The sequence below is a fragment of the Papaver somniferum genome, chromosome 7 (genome assembly GCF_003573695.1).
Source record: "Papaver somniferum cultivar HN1 chromosome 7, ASM357369v1, whole genome shotgun sequence".
Lineage (NCBI taxonomy): Eukaryota > Viridiplantae > Streptophyta > Magnoliopsida > Ranunculales > Papaveraceae > Papaver > Papaver somniferum.
The window spans coordinates 158,522,701-158,547,341 of record NC_039364.1 but is presented as its reverse complement, the minus strand read 5'-3'; the positions used below and the strand labels follow the sequence as shown (position 1 = coordinate 158,547,341).

Here is a 24,641-nt window from a genome sequence, read left to right as displayed (position 1 = left end):
CAGTCTAAAATGAGGTCATTAATTAAAAATAACAGACTGAAATACACCGTGGAATTTCTTTAATTAACCACAAAATTTGGTAAATAGAAACCAACACAAATCAGAGTTGTTATTCTGTTCATCCACACCACCATTAACGTAGAAACTTCAAACTCGCTTAGTAGGTCTAAAGTTAAACATGTAAATCCGCTTTCGCTGTAGCAAGCACACATCCACCTACATTCATCATACACAAGTAGTATCATTGAAATGTGCAAATGCCATGCATAATATGACTCTGAAGTTAAAACTCTAACAAAAGTTAATTATTTGGAAAAGAAAATACTTACATCTGATAGTTTGGGCGCCATTGGAACCAAGACCTATTTGCGCTTTAATAAAACCCTGTCGTGCGAGTTCGTACGCCTCCTTAATTTCCATACTCGGATCAAACAATTTCTCATTCTTCACAACTAGATCGGCATATGGTGTTCCTCCCTCTCCAATACACATTACATTTTCCCGACTAATTCCGCCCTTATTAACATACCATAGCTGAGGTGAGGAACTTTTGGTCTCGCAGCCACCTACAAGAACCCATAAATGGGTATCTCGGGTGATCTCCAAGGACCTAATGTGTGATAAAACAATTGTCGCATACTCCTCTGATACATTACACCCACCATCAAGATCTTCTTGTAACTTTACTAACAACTGGTCCACTAGATGAAGATGCGACCCTGCCACTCCTAAAATGATGTTTCCCTCTGTGATGCAATATCAATATATAAGCACCATAAAAGATATTATTTCCCTTATTGGCCCGATTTCCGGTCAAGATATTATTCTCTGTAGTTAATGACTTTCATATGATAATAATATATATTGAGAATCCGGTTAAGGGATTACTCAAGGAAGTTTATCCTTCCATCATGGTATCATCCTAAAAGAGATCCTCCTTCTTCTTCAAACCCTATTTTCTTCTAAAAAAAAAAAAAAATCCATGGCAGGTGATAAAAAATCCCTGCATCCAGCTTTTACTGTCAATAACATAAAAACCCTAATCCTCATTCTTCTTGATATAAAACAAGATGAATACTCATCGTGGGTTTTCTCTTCGAACTCCATCTCCAGGCTCACGGACTCCTTTTCCTCATCGACGGATCAGCAACACCAACAGAAATTGACGCCAATACCTCGAAACAACTAGATGCTCTCTGCCGTCAATGGATGTTCTCCACCATGGCCAAGGATCTAATGCTCACGGTTCTAAAATCGGGAAAAACTGCTAAAGAACTTTGGGATCACCTTCAGAAGCTTTTTCAAGATAACAAAGGTAATCGTGCTGCGACCCTTGAAAGTAAATTTGTCAATCTAAAGTTTGTTGATTGTGCTAGCGTCGATGACTATTGCGATAAACTAAATCGTTGTCGGATCGACTGACCGATCTTGATTTCCCCATGAACGACAAACGATTGGTTATCCAACTTGTCAATGGACTCCCGGAGGAATACAACACTGTTGCATCCTTTATACAACAGTCCATGCCTACTTTTGACGCTGCTCGTTCTCAATTGCGCACTGAGGAGATTCGTCGTGCACAACAAACTAGTCTGTCGTCATCAGCTGCTCTTGCTGCCACAGCCTCATCGAATGATCGTGGGACTCACCGTAGCCACCGTTCAGGATCAGGCAAATGCGGACCTCGACAACCACAGCCTGTTCATACAGTAGCCTCTCGTCGATGGATCCACCCCTACTGCCAACACCGCAGCAATTCTGCCAAGCATACAGACCTCCAGCAGCGTATTACCCTCAATGGAACTCTTACTGGGAAGCTCCTCCGTGTCCTTACCCAACAGCTCCTCATTGGCAGTCATCTTTCTCCCCACGTGGATCAACACATGGTCGCTCTTCTGCTGCTCGGAGTCGTCCTAGGCCCCCTGTTTACGACCAGCCTCAAGCCTACCTTGCTCCATCCAACGAGCTGCTACAGCAACTGCCAGACTTTGCTCAAGCATACAACTCGATGACCTTACAGCCACCTGATGATACATTCTATATGGATACTGGTGCGACTTCTCATATCACTGCGGATTCAGGTACGCTACACACTGTTTTTAACACTAGTAATGTACAATCCATCTTAGTTGGCAATGGCAACTCCATCCCAGTTACAGCCAGAGGCACTAAATCTATAAATCTCCCTTCCCGAACTCTCCACCTAAAAAAACCCTTGTTGTCCGTGATATAATCAAAAATCTTGTTTCCGTTCGTAAATTCACCACTGATAATCATGTGTCCGTTGAATTTGATCCATCTGGTTTTTCTGTGAAGGATTTGAGTTCGAGGGCGATCCTTCTTCGATGTAATAGCTCTGGGGATCTTTATCCTCTCAACATCTCTGCCGTGTCACCTTCAAAATCATCCGCATCTCCTCCCCTGTCTCTTGCTGTGTGCTCGTCTGATATCTGGCATGCACGCCTCGGCCATCCCGGCCATGCTATTCTAGATAATTTACGTTCCAATTCTTATATTCAGTGTAATAAGAAACAGTCTACCAAACTTTGTCATTCTTGTCAAGTTAGTAAACATGTTCGTCTCCCATTTTTTGAATCAAATTCCATGAATTTTTCTCCTTTTTCTCTTATTCATAGTGATTTATGGACTTGTCCCGTACATGTTGAGACTGGTTTTCGCTATTACCTTATCTTGTTGGATGACTATACAAATTATCTATGGGTATATCCTTTAAAACTAAAATCTCAAGTCTATACCAAGTTCTTAGAATTTCGCTCTTTTGTCAAAACTCAATTTGAGCGGGATATAAAATGTTTTCAATCCGACAAGGGTCGTGAATTTGATAATTCCTCTTTTCTTAATTTTTCTCAAACAAATGGCTTGGTTTTTCGATTCTCTTGTCCTCACACTTCATCTCAAAATGGGAAGGCGGAACGAATGATTCGTCGTATTAATGACATCACTCGCACCCTCATGTCGCATGCTTCCGTACCCTCTAAATATTAGGCCGATTCTCTTCATATGGCTGTCTATCTCCACAACATTCTCCCCTAAAGTGCTCATCACTTCCTTCCCCCGTTTCTATTCTTTACCAACGCCAACCAACCTATGACCATCTTCGTACGTTTGGTTGTCTCTGCTATCCCAATCTTTCCGCTACTATCCCACACAAACTGGCTCCTCGTTCATCTAGATGTGTCTTCCTTGGCTTTCCTCTTCACCATCGTGGTTATCGTTGCCTCGACCTATCCACCAACAAAATTATTTTATCTCGCCATGTAACGTTTGACGAAAACGTTTTTTCCGTTTAGTGAATCTTCTCTTAGTAATCCTTCCACTGCCGATAATTCTCTATCACCTACTTCGCCCTTAATTCCGGCATCTCTGGCCTACCCATCCTCCACCTCTTCTGGACCTCATTCTCCCACTACTCAACAGTTGTATACTCCCCCATATCGTCGTTTTCCAACTACTTCCGCTGCATCATCTCCTAACTACAGCACCCTCCAATCTCCTGCTGTCACTCCGTCTCTGCTCCCTACAGCACAGCAAATTCAGCACCTACCACTACAACTTCTCCTGCATCACCTACATCATCTTCTCCTGTATCACCTACATCATCTTCCCTGTCCTACCTACAGCATCTACCTCTCCTCCTTCTCGTCCAGTGACACGCTCTACCACTACTCCTATCTTACCTACAACACCTACCTCTACTCCTTCTCGTCCAGTAACACGAGCTTCTCGTGGTATCTTCCGACCAACTCAAAAACTAAATCTTCACATTCAAACGAACATATCCAGTCTACCTAGGTCTCATCTCTATGCCCTTAGGGATCCTAACTGGAGTCAAGCCATGCAAGATGAGTACAGTGCTATGTTAAAAACAAACACTTGGGATCTAGTACCGAGACCTCTTGGTGCTCACATTATTCGCTCCATGTGGCTTTTTCGCCACAAATTTCATGTTGATGGTTCCCTGCAACGATATAAGGCTAGACTTGTTGCTAATGGTAAATCTCAACAGGTTGGGGTTGATTGTTTTGAGACTTTTAGTCCGGAGGTTAAACCTGCAACTATTCGCACTATTCTCACCATAGCTACTTCGCGATCTTGGCCCATACACCAATTGGATGTCAAGAATGCTTTTCTCCATGGGGATTTGACCGAGACAGTGTATATGCATCAGCCTCCAGGTTTTGTTGACCCAACTCGCCCTGACCATGTTTGTCGTCTTCGCAGATCCCTTTATGGTCTCAAACAGGCGCCTCGGGCGTGGTTCCAGAGATTTGCGAGCTTCATCACTCGCTGTGGTTTTCGTGGTAGTATATGCGATCCCTCACTTTTTATTTATCAGTCAGGATTGGACACCGCGTACTTACTGTTATACGTTGATGATATTGTCCTCACTGCTTCCACTGATGCTGTTCTGTGCCGTTTTATTGACATGATGAAACGAGAATTTTCTATGACTGATCTTGGTCCGTTAGGTCATTTTCTGGGTATCTCTGCTACTCGCTCATCCTCAGGATATTTTTATCTCAGTCATTATATACGAAGGACATCATTGCTCGTGCATCCATGACGAATTGCAATTCGGTATCTACTCCGGTCGACACTCAATCCAAGCTCAGTGCTGCATCTGGTCCTTCAGTTGCGGATCCTACGTTATACAGAAGCTTAGCCGGGGCATTACAATATCTCACTTTCACTCGACCAGATATATCTTATGCAGTTCAGCAGGTTTGTCTATTCATGCACGATCCTAGAGAGCCTCACATGCACGCTCTCAAGCGCATACTTCGTTATCTTCAAGGTACTATTGATCACGGTTTGTTTCTCTCCGTTTCCAATATTTCCGGCTTAACTGCATACTCTGATGCTGATTGGGCGGGCTGTCCAGATTCACGTCGGTCTACCTCTGGTTATTGTATCTTTCTTGGAGACAACCTAGTCTCTTGGTCCTCCAAGCGTCAGGCAACAGTTTCCCGCTCTAGTGCTGAAGCAGAATATCGAGGGGTTGCCAATGTTGTTGCTGAAACAACCTGGCTTCGGAATCTTCTTCTTGAGTTACAAATACCACTACGGCGTGCCACCTTGGTTTATTGTGACAATGTGAGTGCTATATACATGTCTGGTGATCCGGTTCAGCATCAACGTACTAAACATGTGGAAATTGACATACATTTTGTTCGTGAGCGCGTTCGTATTGGTGATATTCGTGTCTTGCACATTCCCTCTGAGAATCAATATGCCGATATCTTCACCAAGGGTCTCCCTAGACAACTCTTTATTCGCTTTCGTTCTAGTCTAAGCGTTTGCTCCTCTCACGCTAAGACTAAGGGGGTGTAAAAGATATTATTTCCCTTATTGGCCTGATTTCCGGTCAAGATATTATTCTCTGTAGTTAATGACTTTCATATGATAATAATATATATTGAGAATCCGGTTAAGGGATTACTCAAGGAAGTTTATCCTTCCATCATGGTATCATCCTAAAAGAGATCCTCCTTCTTCTTCAAACCCTATTTTCTTCTAAAAAAAAAAAAAAAAAATCCATGGCAGGTGATAAAAAATCCCTGCATCCAGCTTTTACTGTCAATAACATAAAAACCCTAATCCTCATTCTTCTTGATATAAAACAAGATGAATACTCATCGTGGGTTTTCTCTTCGAACTCCATCTCCAGGCTCACGGACTCCTTTTCCTCATCGACGGATCAGCAACACCAACAGAAATTGACGCCAATACCTCGAAACAACTAGACGCTCTCTGCCGTCAATGGATGTTCTCCACCATGGCCAAGGATCTAATGCTCACGGTTCTAAAATCGGGAAAAACTGCTAAAGAACTTTGGGATCACCTTCAGAAGCTTTTTCAAGATAACAAAGGTAATCGTGCTGCGACCCTTGAAAGTAAATTTGTCAATCTAAAGTTTGTTGATTGTGCTAGCGTCGATGACTATTGCGATAAACTAAAATCGTTGTCGGATCGACTGACCGATCTTGATTTCCCCATGAACGACAAACGATTGGTTATCCAACTTGTCAATGGACTCCCGGAGGAATACAACACTGTTGCATCCTTTATACAACAGTCCATGCCTATTTTGACGCTGCTCGTTCTCAATTGCGCACTGAGGAGATTCGTCGTGCACAACAAACTAGTCTGTCGTCATCAGCTGCTCTTGCTGCCACAGCCTCATCGAATGATCGTGGACTCACCGTAGCCACCGTTCAGGATCAGGCAAATGCGGACCTCGACAACCACAGCCTGTTCATACAGTAGCCTCTCCGTCGATGGATCCACCCCTACTGCCAACACCGCAGCAATTCCGCCAAGCATACAGACCTCCAGCAGCGTACCCTCAATGGAACTCTTACTGGGAAGCTCCCCGTGTCCTTACCCAACAGCTCCTCATTGGCAGTCATCTTTCTCCCCACGTGGATCAACACATGGTCGCTCTTCTGCTGCTCGGAGTCGTCCTAGGCCCCCTGTTTACGACCAGCCTCAAGCCTACCTTGCTCCATCCAACGAGCTGCTACAGCCAACTGACTTTGCTCAAGCATACAACTCGATGACCTTACAGCCACCTGATGATACATTCTATATGGATACTGGTGCGACTTCTCATATCACTGCGGATTCAGGTACGCTACACACTGTTTTTAACACTAGTAATGTACAATCCATCTTAGTTGGCAATGGCAACTCCATCCCAGTTACAGCCAGAGGCACTAAATCTATAAATCTCCCTTCCCGAACTCTCCACCTAAAAAATACCCTTGTTGTCCGTGATATAATCAAAAATCTTGTTTCCGTTCGTAAATTCACCACTGATAATCATGTGTCCGTTGAATTTGATCCATCATCTGGTTTTTTGTGAAGGATTTGAGTTCGAGGGCGATCCTTCTTCGATGTAATAGCTCTGGGGATCTTTATCCTCTCAACATCTCTGCCGTGTCACCTTCAAAATCATCCGCATCTCCTCCCCTGTCTCTTGCTGTGTGCTCGTCTGATATCTGGCATGCACGCCTCGGCCATCCCGGCCATGCTATTCTAGATAATTTACGTTCCAATTCTTATATTCAGTGTAATAAGAAACAGTCTACCAAACTTTGTCATTCTTGTCAAGTTAGTAAACATGTTCGTCTCCCATTTTTGAATCAAATTCCATGAATTTTTCTCCTTTTTCTCTTATTCATAGTGATTTATGGACTTGTCCCGTACATGTTGAGACTGGTTTTCGCTATTACCTTATCTTGTTGGATGACTATACAAATTATCTATGGGTATATCCTTTAAAACTAAAATCTCAAGTCTATACCAAGTTCTTAGAATTTCGCTCTTTTGTCAAAACTCAATTTGAGCGGGATATAAAATGTTTTCAATCCGACAAGGGTCGTGAATTTGATAATTCCTCTTTTCTTAATTTTTCTCAAACAAATGGCTTGGTTTTTCGATTCTCTTGTCCTCACACTTCATCTCAAAATGGGAAGGCGGAACGAATGATTCGTCGTATTAATGACATCACTCGCACCCTCATGTCGCATGCTTCCGTACCCTCTAAATATTAGGCCGATTCTCTTCATATGGCTGTCTATCTCCACAACATTCTCCCCTCTAAAGTGCTCAACTTCACTTCCCCCGTTTCTATTCTTTACCAACGCCAACCAACCTATGACCATCTTCGTACGTTTGGTTGTCTCTGCTATCCCAATCTTTCCGCTACTATCCCACACAAACTGGCTCCTCGTTCATCTAGATGTGTCTTCCTTGGCTTTCCTCTTCACCATCGTGGTTATCGTTGCCTCGACCTATCCACCAACAAAATTATTTTATCTCGCCATGTAACGTTTGACGAAAACGTTTTTCCGTTTAGTGAATCTTCTCTTAGTAATCCTTCCACTGCCGATAATTCTCTATCACCTACTTCGCCCTTAATTCCGGCATCTCTGGCCTACCCATCCTCCACCTCTTCTGGACCTCATTCTCCCACTACTCAACAGTTGTATACTCCCCCATATCGTCGTTTTCCAACTACTTCCGCTGCATCATCTCCTAACTACAGCACCCTCCAATCTCCTGCTGTCACTCCGTCTCTGCTCCCTACAGCAAATTCAGCACCTACCACTACAACTTCTCCTGCATCACCTACATCATCTTCTCCTGTATCACCTACATCATCTTCTCCTGTCCTACCTACAGCATCTACCTCTCCTCCTTCTCGTCCAGTGACACGCTCTACCACTACTCCTATCTTACCTACAACACCTACCTCTACTCCTTCTCGTCCAGTAACACGAGCTTCTCGTGGTATCTTCCGACCAACTCAAAAACTAAATCTTCACATTCAAACGAACATATCCAGTCTACCTAGGTCTCATCTCTATGCCCTTAGGGATCCTAACTGGAGTCAAGCCATGCAAGATGAGTACAGTGCTATGTTAAAAACAAACACTTGGGATCTAGTACCGAGACCTCTTGGTGCTCACATTATTCGCTCCATGTGGCTTTTTCGCCACAAATTTCATGTTGATGGTTCCCTGCAACGATATAAGGCTAGACTTGTTGCTAATGGTAAATCTCAACAGGTTGGGGTTGATTGTTTTGAGACTTTTAGTCCGGAGATTAAACCTGCAACTATTCGCACTATTCTCACCATAGCTACTTCGCGATCTTGGCCCATACACCAATTGGATGTCAAGAATGCTTTTCTCCATGGGGATTTGACCGAGACAGTGTATATGCATCAGCCTCCAGGTTTTGTTGACCCAACTCGCCCTGACCATGTTTGTCGTCTTCGCAGATCCCTTTATGGTCTCAAACAGGCGCCTCGGGCGTGGTTCCAGAGATTTGCGAGCTTCATCACTCGCTGTGGTTTTCGTGGTAGTATATGCGATCCCTCACTTTTTATTTATCAGTCAGGATTGGACACCGCGTACTTACTGTTATACGTTGATGATATTGTCCTCACTGCTTCCACTGATGCTGTTCTGTGCCGTTTTATTGACATGATGAAACGAGAATTTTCTATGACTGATCTTGGTCCGTTAGGTCATTTTCTGGGTATCTCTGCTACTCGCTCATCCTCAGGAATATTTTTATCTCAGTCATTATATACGAAGGACATCATTGCTCGTGCATCCATGACGAATTGCAATTCGGTATCTACTCCGGTCGACACTCAATCCAAGCTCAGTGCTGCATCTGGTCCTTCAGTTGCGGATCCTACGTTATACAGAAGCTTAGCCGGGGCATTACAATATCTCACTTTCACTCGACCAGATATATCTTATGCAGTTCAGCAGGTTTGTCTATTCATGCACGATCCTAGAGAGCCTCACATGCACGCTCTCAAGCGCATACTTCGTTATCTTCAAGGTACTATTGATCACGGTTTGTTTCTCTCCGTTTCCAATATTTCCGGCTTAACTGCATACTCTGATGCTGATTGGGCGGGCTGTCCAGATTCACGTCGGTCTACCTCTGGTTATTGTATCTTTCTTGGAGACAACCTAGTCTCTTGGTCCTCCAAGCGTCAGGCAACAGTTTCCCGCTCTAGTGCTGAAGCAGAATATCGAGGGGTTGCCAATGTTGTTGCTGAAACAACCTGGCTTCGGAATCTTCTTCTTGAGTTACAAATACCACTACGGCGTGCCACCTTGGTTTATTGTGACAATGTGAGTGCTATATACATGTCTGGTGATCCGGTTCAGCATCAACGTACTAAACATGTGGAAATTGACATACATTTTGTTCGTGAGCGCGTTCGTATTGGTGATATTCGTGTCTTGCACATTCCCTCTGAGAATCAATATGCCGATATCTTCACCAAGGGTCTCCCTAGACAACTCTTTATTCGCTTTCGTTCTAGTCTAAGCGTTTGCTCCTCTCACGCTAAGACTAAGGGGGTGTAAAAGATATTATTTCCCTTATTGGCCTGATTTCCGGTCAAGATATTATTCTCTGTAGTTAATGACTTTCATATGATAATAATATATATTGAGAATCCGGTTAAGGGATTACTCAAGGAAGTTTATCCTTCCATCATGGTATCATCCTAAAAGAGATCCTCCTTCTTCTTCAAACCCTATTTTCTTCTAAAAAAAAAAAAAAAAATCCATGGCAGGTGATAAAAAATCCCTGCATCCAGCTTTTACTGTCAATAACATAAAAACCCTAATCCTCATTCTTCTTGATATAAAACAAGATGAATACTCATCGTGGGTTTTCTCTTCGAACTCCATCTCCAGGCTCACGGACTCCTTTTCCTCATCGACGGATCAGCAACACCAACAGAAATTGACGCCAATACCTCGAAACAACTAGACGCTCTCTGCCGTCAATGGATGTTCTCCACCATGGCCAAGGATCTAATGCTCACGGTTCTAAAATCGGGAAAAACTGCTAAAGAACTTTGGGATCACCTTCAGAAGCTTTTTCAAGATAACAAAGGTAATCGTGCTGCGACCCTTGAAAGTAAATTTGTCAATCTAAAGTTTGTTGATTGTGCTAGCGTCGATGACTATTGCGATAAACTAAAATCGTTGTCGGATCGACTGACCGATCTTGATTTCCCCATGAACGACAAACGATTGGTTATCCAACTTGTCAATGGACTCCCGGAGGAATACAACACTGTTGCATCCTTTATACAACAGTCCATGCCTACTTTTGACGCTGCTCGTTCTCAATTGCGCACTGAGGAGATTCGTCGTGCACAACAAACTAGTCTGTCGTCATCAGCTGCTCTTGCTGCCACAGCCTCATCGAATGATCGTGGGACTCACCGTAGCCACCGTTCAGGATCAGGCAAATGCGGACCTCGACAACCACAGCCTGTTCATACAGTAGCCTCTCCGTCGATGGATCCACCCCTACTGCCAACACCGCAGCAATTCCGCCAAGCATACAGACCTCCAGCAGCGTATTACCCTCAATGGAACTCTTACTGGGAAGCTCCTCCGTGTCCTTACCCAACAGCTCCTCATTGGCAGTCATCTTTCTCCCCACGTGGATCAACACATGGTCGCTCTTCTGCTGCTCGGAGTCGTCCTAGGCCCCCTGTTTACGACCAGCCTCAAGCCTACCTTGCTCCATCCAACGAGCTGCTACAGCCAACTGACTTTGCTCAAGCATACAACTCGATGACCTTACAGCCACCTGATGATACATTCTATATGGATACTGGTGCGACTTCTCATATCACTGCGGATTCAGGTACGCTACACACTGTTTTTAACACTAGTAATGTACAATCCATCTTAGTTGGCAATGGCAACTCCATCCCAGTTACAGCCAGAGGCACTAAATCTATAAATCTCCCTTCCCGAACTCTCCACCTAAAAAATACCCTTGTTGTCCGTGATATAATCAAAAATCTTGTTTCCGTTCGTAAATTCACCACTGATAATCATGTGTCCGTTGAATTTGATCCATCTGGTTTTTCTGTGAAGGATTTGAGTTCGAGGGCGATCCTTCTTCGATGTAATAGCTCTGGGGATCTTTATCCTCTCAACATCTCTGCCGTGTCACCTTCAAAATCATCCGCATCTCCTCCCCTGTCTCTTGCTGTGTGCTCGTCTGATATCTGGCATGCACGCCTCGGCCATCCCGGCCATGCTATTCTAGATAATTTACGTTCCAATTCTTATATTCAGTGTAATAAGAAACAGTCTACCAAACTTTGTCATTCTTGTCAAGTTAGTAAACATGTTCGTCTCCCATTTTTTGAATCAAATTCCATGAATTTTTCTCCTTTTTCTCTTATTCATAGTGATTTATGGACTTGTCCCGTACATGTTGAGACTGGTTTTCGCTATTACCTTATCTTGTTGGATGACTATACAAATTATCTATGGGTATATCCTTTAAAACTAAAATCTCAAGTCTATACCAAGTTCTTAGAATTTCGCTCTTTTGTCAAAACTCAATTTGAGCGGGATATAAAATGTTTTCAATCCGACAAGGGTCGTGAATTTGATAATTCCTCTTTTCTTAATTTTTCTCAAACAAATGGCTTGGTTTTTCGATTCTCTTGTCCTCACACTTCATCTCAAAATGGGAAGGCGGAACGAATGATTCGTCGTATTAATGACATCACTCGCACCCTCATGTCGCATGCTTCCGTACCCTCTAAATATTAGGCCGATTCTCTTCATATGGCTGTCTATCTCCACAACATTCTCCCCTCTAAAGTGCTCAACTTCACTTCCCCCGTTTCTATTCTTTACCAACGCCAACCAACCTATGACCATCTTCGTACGTTTGGTTGTCTCTGCTATCCCAATCTTTCCGCTACTATCCCACACAAACTGGCTCCTCGTTCATCTAGATGTGTCTTCCTTGGCTTTCCTCTTCACCATCGTGGTTATCGTTGCCTCGACCTATCCACCAACAAAATTATTTTATCTCGCCATGTAACGTTTGACGAAAACGTTTTTCCGTTTAGTGAATCTTCTCTTAGTAATCCTTCCACTGCCGATAATTCTCTATCACCTACTTCGCCCTTAATTCCGGCATCTCTGGCCTACCCATCCTCCACCTCTTCTGGACCTCATTCTCCCACTACTCAACAGTTGTATACTCCCCCATATCGTCGTTTTCCAACTACTTCCGCTGCATCATCTCCTAACTACAGCACCCTCCAATCTCCTGCTGTCACTCCGTCTCTGCTCCCTACAGCAAATTCAGCACCTACCACTACAACTTCTCCTGCATCACCTACATCATCTTCTCCTGTATCACCTACATCATCTTCTCCTGTCCTACCTACAGCATCTACCTCTCCTCCTTCTCGTCCAGTGACACGCTCTACCACTACTCCTATCTTACCTACAACACCTACCTCTACTCCTTCTCGTCCAGTAACACGAGCTTCTCGTGGTATCTTCCGACCAACTCAAAAACTAAATCTTCACATTCAAACGAACATATCCAGTCTACCTAGGTCTCATCTCTATGCCCTTAGGGATCCTAACTGGAGTCAAGCCATGCAAGATGAGTACAGTGCTATGTTAAAAACAAACACTTGGGATCTAGTACCGAGACCTCTTGGTGCTCACATTATTCGCTCCATGTGGCTTTTTCGCCACAAATTTCATGTTGATGGTTCCCTGCAACGATATAAGGCTAGACTTGTTGCTAATGGTAAATCTCAACAGGTGGGGTTGATTGTTTTGAGACTTTTAGTCCGGAGATTAAACCTGCAACTATTCGCACTATTCTCACCATAGCTACTTCGCGATCTTGGCCCATACACCAATTGGATGTCAAGAATGCTTTTCTCCATGGGGATTTGACCGAGACAGTGTATATGCATCAGCCTCCAGGTTTTGTTGACCCAACTCGCCCTGACCATGTTTGTCGTCTTCGCAGATCCCTTTATGGTCTCAAACAGGCGCCTCGGGCGTGGTTCCAGAGATTTGCGAGCTTCATCACTCGCTGTGGTTTTCGTGGTAGTATATGCGATCCCTCACTTTTTATTTATCAGTCAGGATTGGACACCGCGTACTTACTGTTATACGTTGATGATATTGTCCTCACTGCTTCCACTGATGCTGTTCTGTGCCGTTTTTTGACATGATGAAACGAGAATTTTCTATGACTGATCTTGGTCCGTTAGGTCATTTTCTGGGTATCTCTGCTACTCGCTCATCCTCAGGAATATTTTTATCTCAGTCATTATATACGAAGGACATCATTGCTCGTGCATCCATGACGAATTGCAATTCGGTATCTACTCCGGTCGACACTCAATCCAAGCTCAGTGCTGCATCTGGTCCTTCAGTTGCGGATCCTACGTTATACAGAAGCTTAGCCGGGCATTACAATATCTCACTTTCACTCGACCAGATATATCTTATGCAGTTCAGCAGGTTTGTCTATTCATGCACGATCCTAGAGAGCCTCACATGCACGCTCTCAAGCGCATACTTCGTTATCTTCAAGGTACTATTGATCACGGTTTGTTTCTCTCCGTTTCCAATATTTCCGGCTTAACTGCATACTCTGATGCTGATTGGGCGGCTGTCCAGATTCACGTCGGTCTACCTCTGGTTATTGTATCTTTCTTGGAGACAACCTAGTCTCTTGGTCCTCCAAGCGTCAGGCAACAGTTTCCCGCTCTAGTGCTGAAGCAGAATATCGAGGGGTTGCCAATGTTGTTGCTGAAACAACCTGGCTTCGGAATCTTCTTCTTGAGTTACAAATACCACTACGGCGTGCCACCTTGGTTTATTGTGACAATGTGAGTGCTATATACATGTCTGGTGATCCGGTTCAGCATCAACGTACTAAACATGTGGAAATTGACATACATTTTGTTCGTGAGCGCGTTCGTATTGGTGATATTCGTGTCTTGCACATTCCCTCTGAGAATCAATATGCCGATATCTTCACCAAGGGTCTCCCTAGACAACTCTTTATTCGCTTTCGTTCTAGTCTAAGCGTTTGCTCCTCTCACGCTAAGACTAAGGGGGTGTAAAAGATATTATTTCCCTTATTGGCCTGATTTCCGGTCAAGATATTATTCTCTGTAGTTAATGACTTTCATATGATAATAATATATATTGAGAATCCGGTTAAGGGATTACTCAAGGAAGTTTATCCTTCCATCATGGTATCATCCTAAAAAGATCCTCCTTCTTCTTCAAACCCTATTTTCTTCTAAAAAAAAAAAAAAAATCCATGGCAGGTGATAAAAAATCCCTGCATCCAGCTTTTACTGTCAATAACATAAAAACCCTAATCCTCATTCTTCTTGATATAAAACAAGATGATACTCATCGTGGGTTTTCTCTTCGAACTCCATCTCCAGGCTCACGGACTCCTTTTCCTCATCGACGGATCAGCAACACCAACAGAAATTGACGCCAATACCTCGAAACAACTAGACGCTCTCTGCCGTCAATGGATGTTCTCCACCATGGCCAAGGATCTAATGCTCACGGTTCTAAAATCGGGAAAAACTGCTAAAGAACTTTGGGATCACCTTCAGAAGCTTTTTCAAGATAACAAAGGTAATCGTGCTGCGACCCTTGAAAGTAAATTTGTCAATCTAAAGTTTGTTGATTGTGCTAGCGTCGATGACTATTGCGATAAACTAAAATCGTTGTCGGATCGACTGACCGATCTTGATTTCCCCATGAACGACAAACGATTGGTTATCCAACTTGTCAATGGACTCCCGGAGGAATACAACACTGTTGCATCCTTTATACAACAGTCCATGCCTACTTTTGACGCTGCTCGTTCTCAATTGCGCACTGAGGAGATTCGTCGTGCACAACAAACTAGTCTGTCGTCATCAGCTGCTCTTGCTGCCACAGCCTCATCGAATGATCGTGGGACTCACCGTAGCCACCGTTCAGGATCAGGCAAATGCGGACCTCGACAACCACAGCCTGTTCATACAGTAGCCTCTCCGTCGATGGATCCACCCCTACTGCCAACACCGCAGCAATTCCGCCAAGCATACAGACCTCCAGCAGCGTATTACCCTCAATGGAACTCTTACTGGGAAGCTCCTCCGTGTCCTTACCCAACAGCTCCTCATTGGCAGTCATCTTTCTCCCCACGTGGATCAACACATGGTCGCTCTTCTGCTGCTCGGAGTCGTCCTAGGCCCCCTGTTTACGACCAGCCTCAAGCCTACCTTGCTCCATCCAACGAGCTGCTACAGCCAACTGACTTTGCTCAAGCATACAACTCGATGACCTTACAGCCACCTGATGATACATTCTATATGGATACTGGTGCGACTTCTCATATCACTGCGGATTCAGGTACGCTACACACTGTTTTTAACACTAGTAATGTACAATCCATCTTAGTTGGCAATGGCAACTCCATCCCAGTTACAGCCAGAGGCACTAAATCTATAAATCTCCCTTCCCGAACTCTCCACCTAAAAAATACCCTTGTTGTCCGTGATATAATCAAAAATCTTGTTTCCGTTCGTAAATTCACCACTGATAATCATGTGTCCGTTGAATTTGATCCATCTGGTTTTTCTGTGAAGGATTTGAGTTCGAGGGCGATCCTTCTTCGATGTAATAGCTCTGGGGATCTTTATCCTCTCAACATCTCTGCCGTGTCACCTTCAAAATCATCCGCATCTCCTCCCCTGTCTCTTGCTGTGTGCTCGTCTGATATCTGGCATGCACGCCTCGGCCATCCCGGCCATGCTATTCTAGATAATTTACGTTCCAATTCTTATATTCAGTGTAATAAGAAACAGTCTACCAAACTTTGTCATTCTTGTCAAGTTAGTAAACTGTTCGTCTCCCATTTTTTGAATCAAATTCCATGAATTTTTCTCCTTTTTCTCTTATTCATAGTGATTTATGGACTTGTCCCGTACATGTTGAGACTGGTTTTCGCTATTACCTTATCTTGTTGGATGACTATACAAATTATCTATGGGTATATCCTTTAAAACTAAAATCTCAAGTCTATACCAAGTTCTTAGAATTTCGCTCTTTTGTCAAAACTCATTTGAGCGGGATATAAAAATGTTTTCAATCCGACAAGGGTCGTGAATTTGATAATTCCTCTTTTCTTAATTTTTCTCAAACAAATGGCTTGGTTTTTCGATTCTCTTGTCCTCACACTTCATCTCAAAATGGGAAGGCGGAACGAATGATTCGTCGTATTAATGACATCACTCGCACCCTCATGTCGCATGCTTCCGTACCCTCTAAATATTAGGCCGATTCTCTTCATATGGCTGTCTATCTCCACAACATTCTCCCCTCTAAAGTGCTCAACTTCACTTCCCCCGTTTCTATTCTTTACCAACGCCAACCAACCTATGACCATCTTACGTTTGGTTGTTCTGCTGCTATCCCAATCTTTCCGCTACTATCCCACACAAACTGGCTCCTCGTTCATCTAGATGTGTCTTCCTTGGCTTTCCTCTTCACCATCGTGGTTATCGTTGCCTCGACCTATCCACCAACAAATTATTTATCTCGCCATGTAACGTTTGACGAAAACGTTTTTCCGTTTAGTGAATCTTCTCTTAGTAATCCTTCCACTGCCGATAATTCTCTATCACCTACTTCGCCCTTAATTCCGGCATCTCTGGCCTACCCATCCTCCACCTCTTCTGGACCTCATTCTCCCTACTCAACAGTTGTATACTCCCCCATATCGTCGTTTTCCAACTACTTCCGCTATCATCTCCTAACTACAGCACCCTCCAATCTCCTGCGTCACTCCGTCTCTGCTCCCTACAGCAAATTCAGCACCTACCACTACAACTTCTCCTGCATCACCTACATCATCTTCTCCTGTTCACCTACATCATCTTCTCCTGTCCTACCTACAGCATCTACCTCTCCTCCTTCTCGTCCAGTGACACGCTCTACCACTACTCCTATCTTACCTACAACACCTACCTCTACTCCTTCTCGTCCAGTAACACGAGCTTCTCGTGGTATCTTCCGACCAACTCAAAAACTAAATCTTCACATTCAAACGAACATATCCAGTCTACCTAGGTCTCATCTCTATGCCCTTAGGGATCCTAACTGGAGTCAAGCCATGCAAGATGAGTACAGTGCTATGTTAAAAACAAACACTTGGGATCTAGTACCGAGACCTCTTGGTGCTCACATTATTCGCTCCATGTGGCTTTTTCGCCACAAATTTCATGTTGATGGTTCCCTGCAACGATATAAGGCTAGACTTGTTGCTAATGGTAAATCTCAACAGGTTGGGGTTGATTGTTTTGAGACTTTTAGTCCGGAGGTTAAACCTGCAACTATTCGCACTATTCTCACCATAGCTACTTCGCGATCTTGGCCCATACACCAATTGGATGTCAAGAATGCTTTTCTCCATGGGGATTTGACCGAGACAGTGTATATGCATCAGCCTCCAGGTTTTGTTGACCCAACTCGCCCTGACCATGTTTGTCGTCTTCGCAGATCCCTTTATGGTCTCAAACAGGCGCCTCGGGCGTGGTTCCAGAGATTTGCGAGCTTCATCACTCGCTGTGGTTTTCGTGGTAGTATATGCGATCCCTCACTTTTTATTTATCAGTCAGGATTGGACACCGCGTACTTACTGTTATACGTTGATGATATTGTCCTCACTGCTTCCACTGATGCTGTTCTGTGCCGTTTTATTGACATGATGAAACGAGAATTTTCTATGACTGATCTTGGTCCGTTAGGTCATTTTCTGGGCATCTCTGCTACTCGCTCATCCTCAGGAATATTTTTATCTCAGTCATTATATACGAAGGACATCATTGCTCGTGCATCCATGACGAATTGCAATTCGATATCTACTCCGGTCGACACTCAATCCAAGCTCAGTGCTGCATCTGGTCCTTCAGTTGCGGATCCTACGTTATACAGAAGCTTAGCCGGGGCATTACAATATCTCACTTTCACTCGACCAGATATATCTTATGCAGTTCAGCAGGTTTGTCTATTCATGCACGATCCTAGAGAGCCTCACATGCACGCTCTCAAGCGCATACTTCGTTATCTTCAAGGTACTATTGATCACGGTTTGTTTCTCTCCGTTTCCAATATTTCCGGCTTAACTGCATACTCTGATGCTGATTGGGCGGGCTGTCCAGATTCACGTCGGTCTACCTCTGGTTATTGTATCTTTCTTGGAGACAACCTAGTCTCTTGGTCCTCCAAGCGTCAGGCAACAGTTTCCCGCTCTAGTGCTGAAGCAGAATATCGAGGGGTTGCCAATGTTGTTGCTGAAACAACCTGGCTTCGGAATCTTCTTCTTGAGTTACAAATACCACTACGGCGTGCCACCTTGGTTTATTGTGACAATGTGAGTGCTATATACATGTCTGGTGATCCGGTTCAGCATCAACGTACTAAACATGTGGAAATTGACATACATTTTGTTCGTGAGCGCGTTCGTATTGGTGATATTCGTGTCTTGCACATTCCCTCTGAGAATCAATATGCCGATATCTTCACCAAGGGTCTCCCTAGACAACTCTTTATTCGCTTTCGTTCTAGTCTAAGCGTTTGCTCCTCTCACGCTAAGACTAAGGGGGTGTAAAAGATATTATTTCCCTTATTGGCCTGATTTCCGGTCAAGATATTATTCTCTGTAGTTAATGACTTTCATATGATAATAATATATATTGAGAATCCGGTTAAGGGATTACTCAAGGAAGTTTATCCTTCCATCACACCATATGCAAATAAAATTAAACAGAAGATACAAATAAACCTAACTTCTATGTTTCCTACCTTTTAGTATGCGATCAGGATCCCCTGTCATGACTACAGCATTGTCCAAAACAAATCCTATAACCATATCAAATCTACCGCTCCCTTGTGTTGACTGCAATCATCGACAATTATATATTGTTATTAAACATTTGGATATAAAGATAAAAGGTAAAAAAGAAAAAACCGGAAATTTACTTGTTGCAATAAACATCAAGCACTTACAAGAGCTGCTGGTGGAGTACCAAAATCAGTTAAAACCTTTTCCTTTGATTTTTTCTTTGCTGCTTTTCTGTATTTGCATATTTATAGTTAGGGTCGTAAATAGATATTCCGGGGTACACAGAATACAAATAAACAAATAATTAACCTCGAGGTTTCTTGAAAGCGAATGTCTTATGCCAACAACTTAATCTACATACCTATCTTATTTCAGGTTTACCATCACAATTGACAAAGTGCACAGAACTTAAAACACTATGAACTTAAAAACAATGGTGGCAGATAAGGATTTACCTTTTCATGACCACACTTCTGGGGAGGCCATTATTAATGATATCAGTATAATATTGAGTAAAAGGAGTCATATAGTTCACTTTGCTATGCATAATAATCATTCAAGACACCAAGTAAGCATGCGAGTATGTTCTTAATTTAAAGAAGAAAAGAAAATGCAAGAAAGACGCTCAACCTCCGGATTAAACGAGGCAGCAGATTCCTCATCCTTGAATGGAAAGGCAACTTTTTTTCTTTTCTTATCCACAAACTCAACATTCTGCTCAACCTGTGCATTACCATAAACTTATCCAATGAATATTGTCATGAGGCTAAACCCTAGAAAGTTAAATTAGAACCGAACCTGAGGAGAACTTTTGGAATTTTTTTTTAATTTTTTTTTCCGTTTTTGGAATAATATTGACTAGTGCTTCAAGTAGGGAGATATACCATTTTCATTAGACATTCTACGCGAGATCGCAGACTTTCAACAGTAATTTTCTCATGGAACTTTCTAAGACGAAATAGGGCAATATGTGCCAGCCCTGGAAATGCTGTCTGGTAGCTCCACTGAGCAAAGTGAGCTGAAAGCAGCTCAATTACAGATAAAACACACTCTTCCTGGAAGAGACGTGAATTCACCCACTGCTTTCGGACCTACATCAAAACTGGATTTTATCAGCCTACCATAAGTTCAACAAACAACATTGAAAAATCGAACTTTTGAATCATATAACCTTTAGTGCATATGACACGTGAAAGGGTTTTGCAGATTTTGGATCTGGCTTGCCAGTTCCAATGTACTCCATACAGCCAAGCACCAAGTGTATCACGGGGATGAATTGCCTAGAAAAACTTGAAAGCTCATTGAGCATTTGAACACATTTTACTCTCAGAGGCAAGTGTTGTGGCTCAGGAAAAAGCTCTGCCACTGCATTAATAATTTGAACAATTAAGAACACCAACTTCCGAACGTTGTCATCTCCAACATTTGCGCAGACAAACTTAACCCACAAATCCACACAATTGATGTATTGCCAGCTACATATCTTCTGCTTTGCTTCCTGAAGACACAAACATTTGGGTGTTAGCAAGACGTAACTTAAAAGAACCTGGTTTCATAACAAATGACCTTCAAAATTTCAAAAGAAGGAATGTAACAGAAAATAACAAATCTTTGGTAGTCTCACTGATATATGAGATGGGTACCTCAGGTGGGAAATTTTTAAATGGAAAAGATTACCGCTATGATCTATGTCTTAGCTTATGGAAGAAAAATTGGAAGATCATCTACCTTTTTCTTTGTCTGAAGGCCCTGCTTTGCTATTTCGGCTAATTGCTGGATAGACACCAATGCCTTGCTATATGATCTCGAAACATCTAGAGAATAAAGCTTGACAAGGGAGTCGACACGAGATTTTATGTGTAACGAATAAGTGAGCCCCAACTTGTTATTTGCAATAAAGGCCTTGTACGCTTTTATCAAACAAGACTGGCGGCAGTTTAAACTTAACTGAGGGGCAGTATCGCTTATGATAAGAAATGACGCTGATGGAACTTTTCCTTCCCCAGTCGCCAAGAAATAAACTGTCACCTGCACTCAATTGTAAGTATCATAAGGAACAGCAGAAAGATGAAAGTTTTTGCATGTCAAATAGCCTTAGTAAGGCTAGGGGGTCAAATTTAAACCACCGGAAAGACGCTCAAGCCTATAGGGTTCACCCCAGCCTTTACCCCACTGTAAATATCTAGCCACAACAAAAGGTTGAATCAGTTCTGACGGTGATTTTGAAGCAACCTTTGCTGGTGCTATAAGACCTTTAACGATTAGGTAATTTCTGGTGAAGAGATCTACATGGTGAGGTATTTCACACCATGGACCACTGCCTTCCTGGGTTTCTAAGAGATTCCTCTTAGCATTACAACCCACCACTAGTTTGGTAAAATATTCTCAGCCATTAATGAATAGAAACAGAACTATACTGAGTTTCAACAAATAAATAACCAAAGAAAACAGAACCTTAGAAGTACCTTGATGAGTTTCTGTAGTAGTGACGGAAATGCAGCAAAGAACATGGCTGAGGCTCTCAATCGGGTTAGAGAAAATGCAACTATCTCAGAGTCAGTAACTTGGTCGAGAAATTTAATTGTACTACTAAGATAAGACCGAATCAGAGGCTTTATATCTTTCCATTTTTGAGAATTTTGCAACTCCAAAACAGTATGTTGATTACAGTCAGAGAGCGAGATTCCTAAATGTGATCGAAATATGTTATCGGCTTCGCGAAGGGTAAAGTTCACTATCTTACAAAACACCTTGCTACTCTGAATTCTCCGTGAGTTTGCATCATCAGGATCATATTGACAGGCACCCCGGTATGCATTCAAGAGATTAGGAAGAACAGACAAGCTCTTTCCCTCCAAAACCATTTGACACCAAGAATTTATTATCGAAGTGGTCAAAGCCTTGCCATTGCTGGAGTCAGCTTCCACCTTGTCCTGATCACTAGTTCCAGCATCTTCATCAAAATCCTGCCACAAACAAACCCAGAAAATATAGAAAAACAGTCTAAAGAGGACCACAAAGATTCCATTACTCTCGCTGGTGAAGCTAACCAAGTGACAGATTATGTGTAACCCGGGCATTTTGATAAAAAGTAAATAAATTCTTTTGGTAAAAATCTCACTCCAAACAACTTACACCATAATCACTGTCTTGCTCAAGTTCATCAGCATGAGCTTCCGAGAGTTCTGAAAGTTCTGGATCCTGAAACAGAAAAACAAACAAACACAGAAATCAAACTCCGTAGATAATCCACATGCATGAGAATAGTACAATTGAATTAAGAACATGATCACTAGTTCCAGCATCTTCATAAAAATCCTTCCACGAACAAACCCAGAAAATATTGAAAAGCAGTTTATCAAGGACCACAAAGATTCCACTACTCTCGCTGGTGAAGTGAACCAAGTGAAGTGACAGATTATGTGTAACCCCGGCATTTTGATGCAAAATAAATAAAGTCTTTTGGTAAAAGTCTCATTCCAAACAACTCAATGGTTAGTGCGACAAAAAGATGGCATGAGAGCTCAAACAACTTACATGACAATAACTGTCTTGATCAAGTTTATCAGCATGAGCTTCCAAGTATTCTGCAAATTCTGGATCCTGAAACAAAAAAGAAAACACAGAAATCAAACTCCGTAGATAATTTACAAAAAATTACTGGTGTCTCCACGTATAAGAGAAGTACAATTGAATCAAGAACATAGGAAACTAAATGAACAAACACGAAGTTACAAATGGGGAAACAGTAATGCACCATTACCTTTTCCAATAGACGATCCAATTTCATCTTTTGCACGGCAAGTTGCAAACGAAGTTCCTTGTTTGTCTTCTGCAAATCCGTTTCAATTCCCTCATCTGCAAAAAATAATTCATTCTTTAGTAATTTATAAACATAAAAATCACTAACACGCAATTACGCTATTTACAAACTACAAATCAACCGCTCCATCATCACTGCCACTTCCACACTAGACATGGCATTCTTACCTGAATCACCGTCGCTGTCACTTTCACTTGCAGCATCATATGCACCCTCCTCCAAGTTCTGCTTAGTAATTAACAAAAGCCATTTCAGTCAATCGCGAACAACTAAAGTGAATGAAAATAAAAACAAATCATAAAATTGTAAAAGGTGCAGAAGCTATCCCAACCTCTGGGAGGTATCCATCACTATCAGAACCCTCTTCCATCGAATCACTTTCACAATCACTGAATACGGGCTCGAGTGAAATATCATCGCCATGCGTTCCTCTACATTAACAATAACAATTCTGTGAGACCACAAAAACGTTTCGCTCAAAATCAGAATTACAATCATTTAAAAAAAATTCAATTGGAGTTCTCTTTAAACATCACTGCCACTTGCACATTAGCCATGACATTCTAACCTGAATCACTATCGCTTTCCCTTGCAGCAGCATCACCCTCCAAGATCTAGGTAATCCATAGAAGCCAGTATTAGTCAAACAAGAACAATTTAAGTGAAAGAATAAAAAAATCATCAAATTGTTCAGAAGCTACCCCAACCTCTGGACCATCAATATCAGAACTGTCTGTTGAATCACTTTCATGAACACTGAATACAGGCTCAAGTGAAAAGCCTTCAATAGATAAATCTTCAAAGGAATCGTAATTATCTAAACCCTCTTTAGAATCGGCGCCATATTTCATATCCTCCGCTACATTAACAATAGCATTTCTTCTATTAGACAAACAAAAAATTAGACTCAAAAATAGAATTACAATAATTTTCTTAGAATTCGTAATTGGAGTTTTCTTTTTAAACATAGGTTTTTGCTTTCACCCTTTTCAGGGTTCCAGATTGAAGATGCTACTTAGCGACTTACTAGGTTTCGACGTTTTTGCTTTAAGTCTCCATTCCTTTTTACGAATTTTTGCTCTCAATTTCCTCGCCTTTTTACCGTGTTTTTGCTCTCAGAGAGAAAACGAAGAAGAACAAAGAGGGGTTTACCTAGGGTTTCAGAGATAACGAAGAAGAACAACTATAAGCTTTTAGGGGTTGAAGGGAGAAGGCCTAAATCAAAAACAAAAAAGTGAAGAGGGTGGTATTGTTAGTGTAGTGATCAAATGACTTAACATAAACTTTCTCGTGATGTGAAATAAGAAAGGACAAGGATGAAAGAGGAAAGAAGACGGATGATAAGAGAGAAAAGGGAAGGATTGTATTACTCTTTTCAGAAACAAAATGGTATCTGAGGACACAAACTTTACGTGAAAGAAAATAGGACAGCTAATAAATATTATTCTAACGGCTAAACACCGACTTAAAAGAGTTGGGTGCCACAAGAGGGCGTGCGGCGGGTGCCCATAAGGGAGACGACAAATAGGGAGAATTT

General features: G+C 42.4%; 2 protein-coding genes across 2 annotated transcripts; one reads left to right on the top strand and one right to left on the bottom strand.

Moving 5' to 3' along the window:
• Positions 1–24,496, bottom strand: LOC113298885 (nucleolar complex protein 2 homolog). Its single transcript, XM_026547751.1, has 17 exons — positions 24,132–24,496; positions 23,812–23,986; positions 23,673–23,718; positions 23,436–23,535; positions 23,272–23,329; positions 23,045–23,139; positions 22,819–22,884; positions 22,417–22,482; positions 21,747–22,247; positions 21,010–21,309; positions 20,453–20,779; positions 20,166–20,372; positions 19,912–20,004; positions 19,446–19,512; positions 19,242–19,335; positions 330–746; positions 1–216 (listed from the first exon to the last, which is right to left on the bottom strand). The coding sequence occupies exons 4-14, from the start codon at positions 23,472–23,474 to the stop codon at positions 19,471–19,473; spliced, it is 1,794 nt and encodes a 597-aa protein (XP_026403536.1). The 5' UTR covers positions 23,475–23,535; positions 23,673–23,718; positions 23,812–23,986; positions 24,132–24,496; the 3' UTR covers positions 1–216; positions 330–746; positions 19,242–19,335; positions 19,446–19,470.
• Positions 14,780–16,251, top strand: LOC113295434. Its single transcript, XM_026543774.1, has 2 exons — positions 14,780–15,788; positions 16,025–16,251. The coding sequence occupies exons 1-2, from the start codon at positions 14,780–14,782 to the stop codon at positions 16,057–16,059; spliced, it is 1,044 nt and encodes a 347-aa protein (XP_026399559.1). The 3' UTR covers positions 16,060–16,251.
• Positions 24,497–24,641: the final 145 nt, after the last annotated feature.

Excerpts from the sequence above, each read along its gene's own strand:
- LOC113298885 (XM_026547751.1), bottom strand. The coding sequence starts at position 23,474 with ATGGAAGAGGGTTCTGATAGTGATGGATACCTCCCAGAG. Across the intron at positions 23,330-23,435 it reads GTGATGGATACCTCCCAGAG|AACTTGGAGGAGGGTGCATA; the intron begins GTTGGGATAGCT and ends ATTACTAAGCAG. Across the intron at positions 22,248-22,416 it reads AGCAAGACAGTGATTATGGT|GATTTTGATGAAGATGCTGG; the intron begins GTAAGTTGTTTG and ends TGTTTGTGGCAG.
- LOC113295434 (XM_026543774.1), top strand. The coding sequence starts at position 14,780 with ATGATACTCATCGTGGGTTTTCTCTTCGAACTCCATCTCCAGGCTCAC. Across the intron at positions 15,789-16,024 it reads TCATATCACTGCGGATTCAG|GATTTGAGTTCGAGGGCGAT; the intron begins GTACGCTACACA and ends TTTTCTGTGAAG.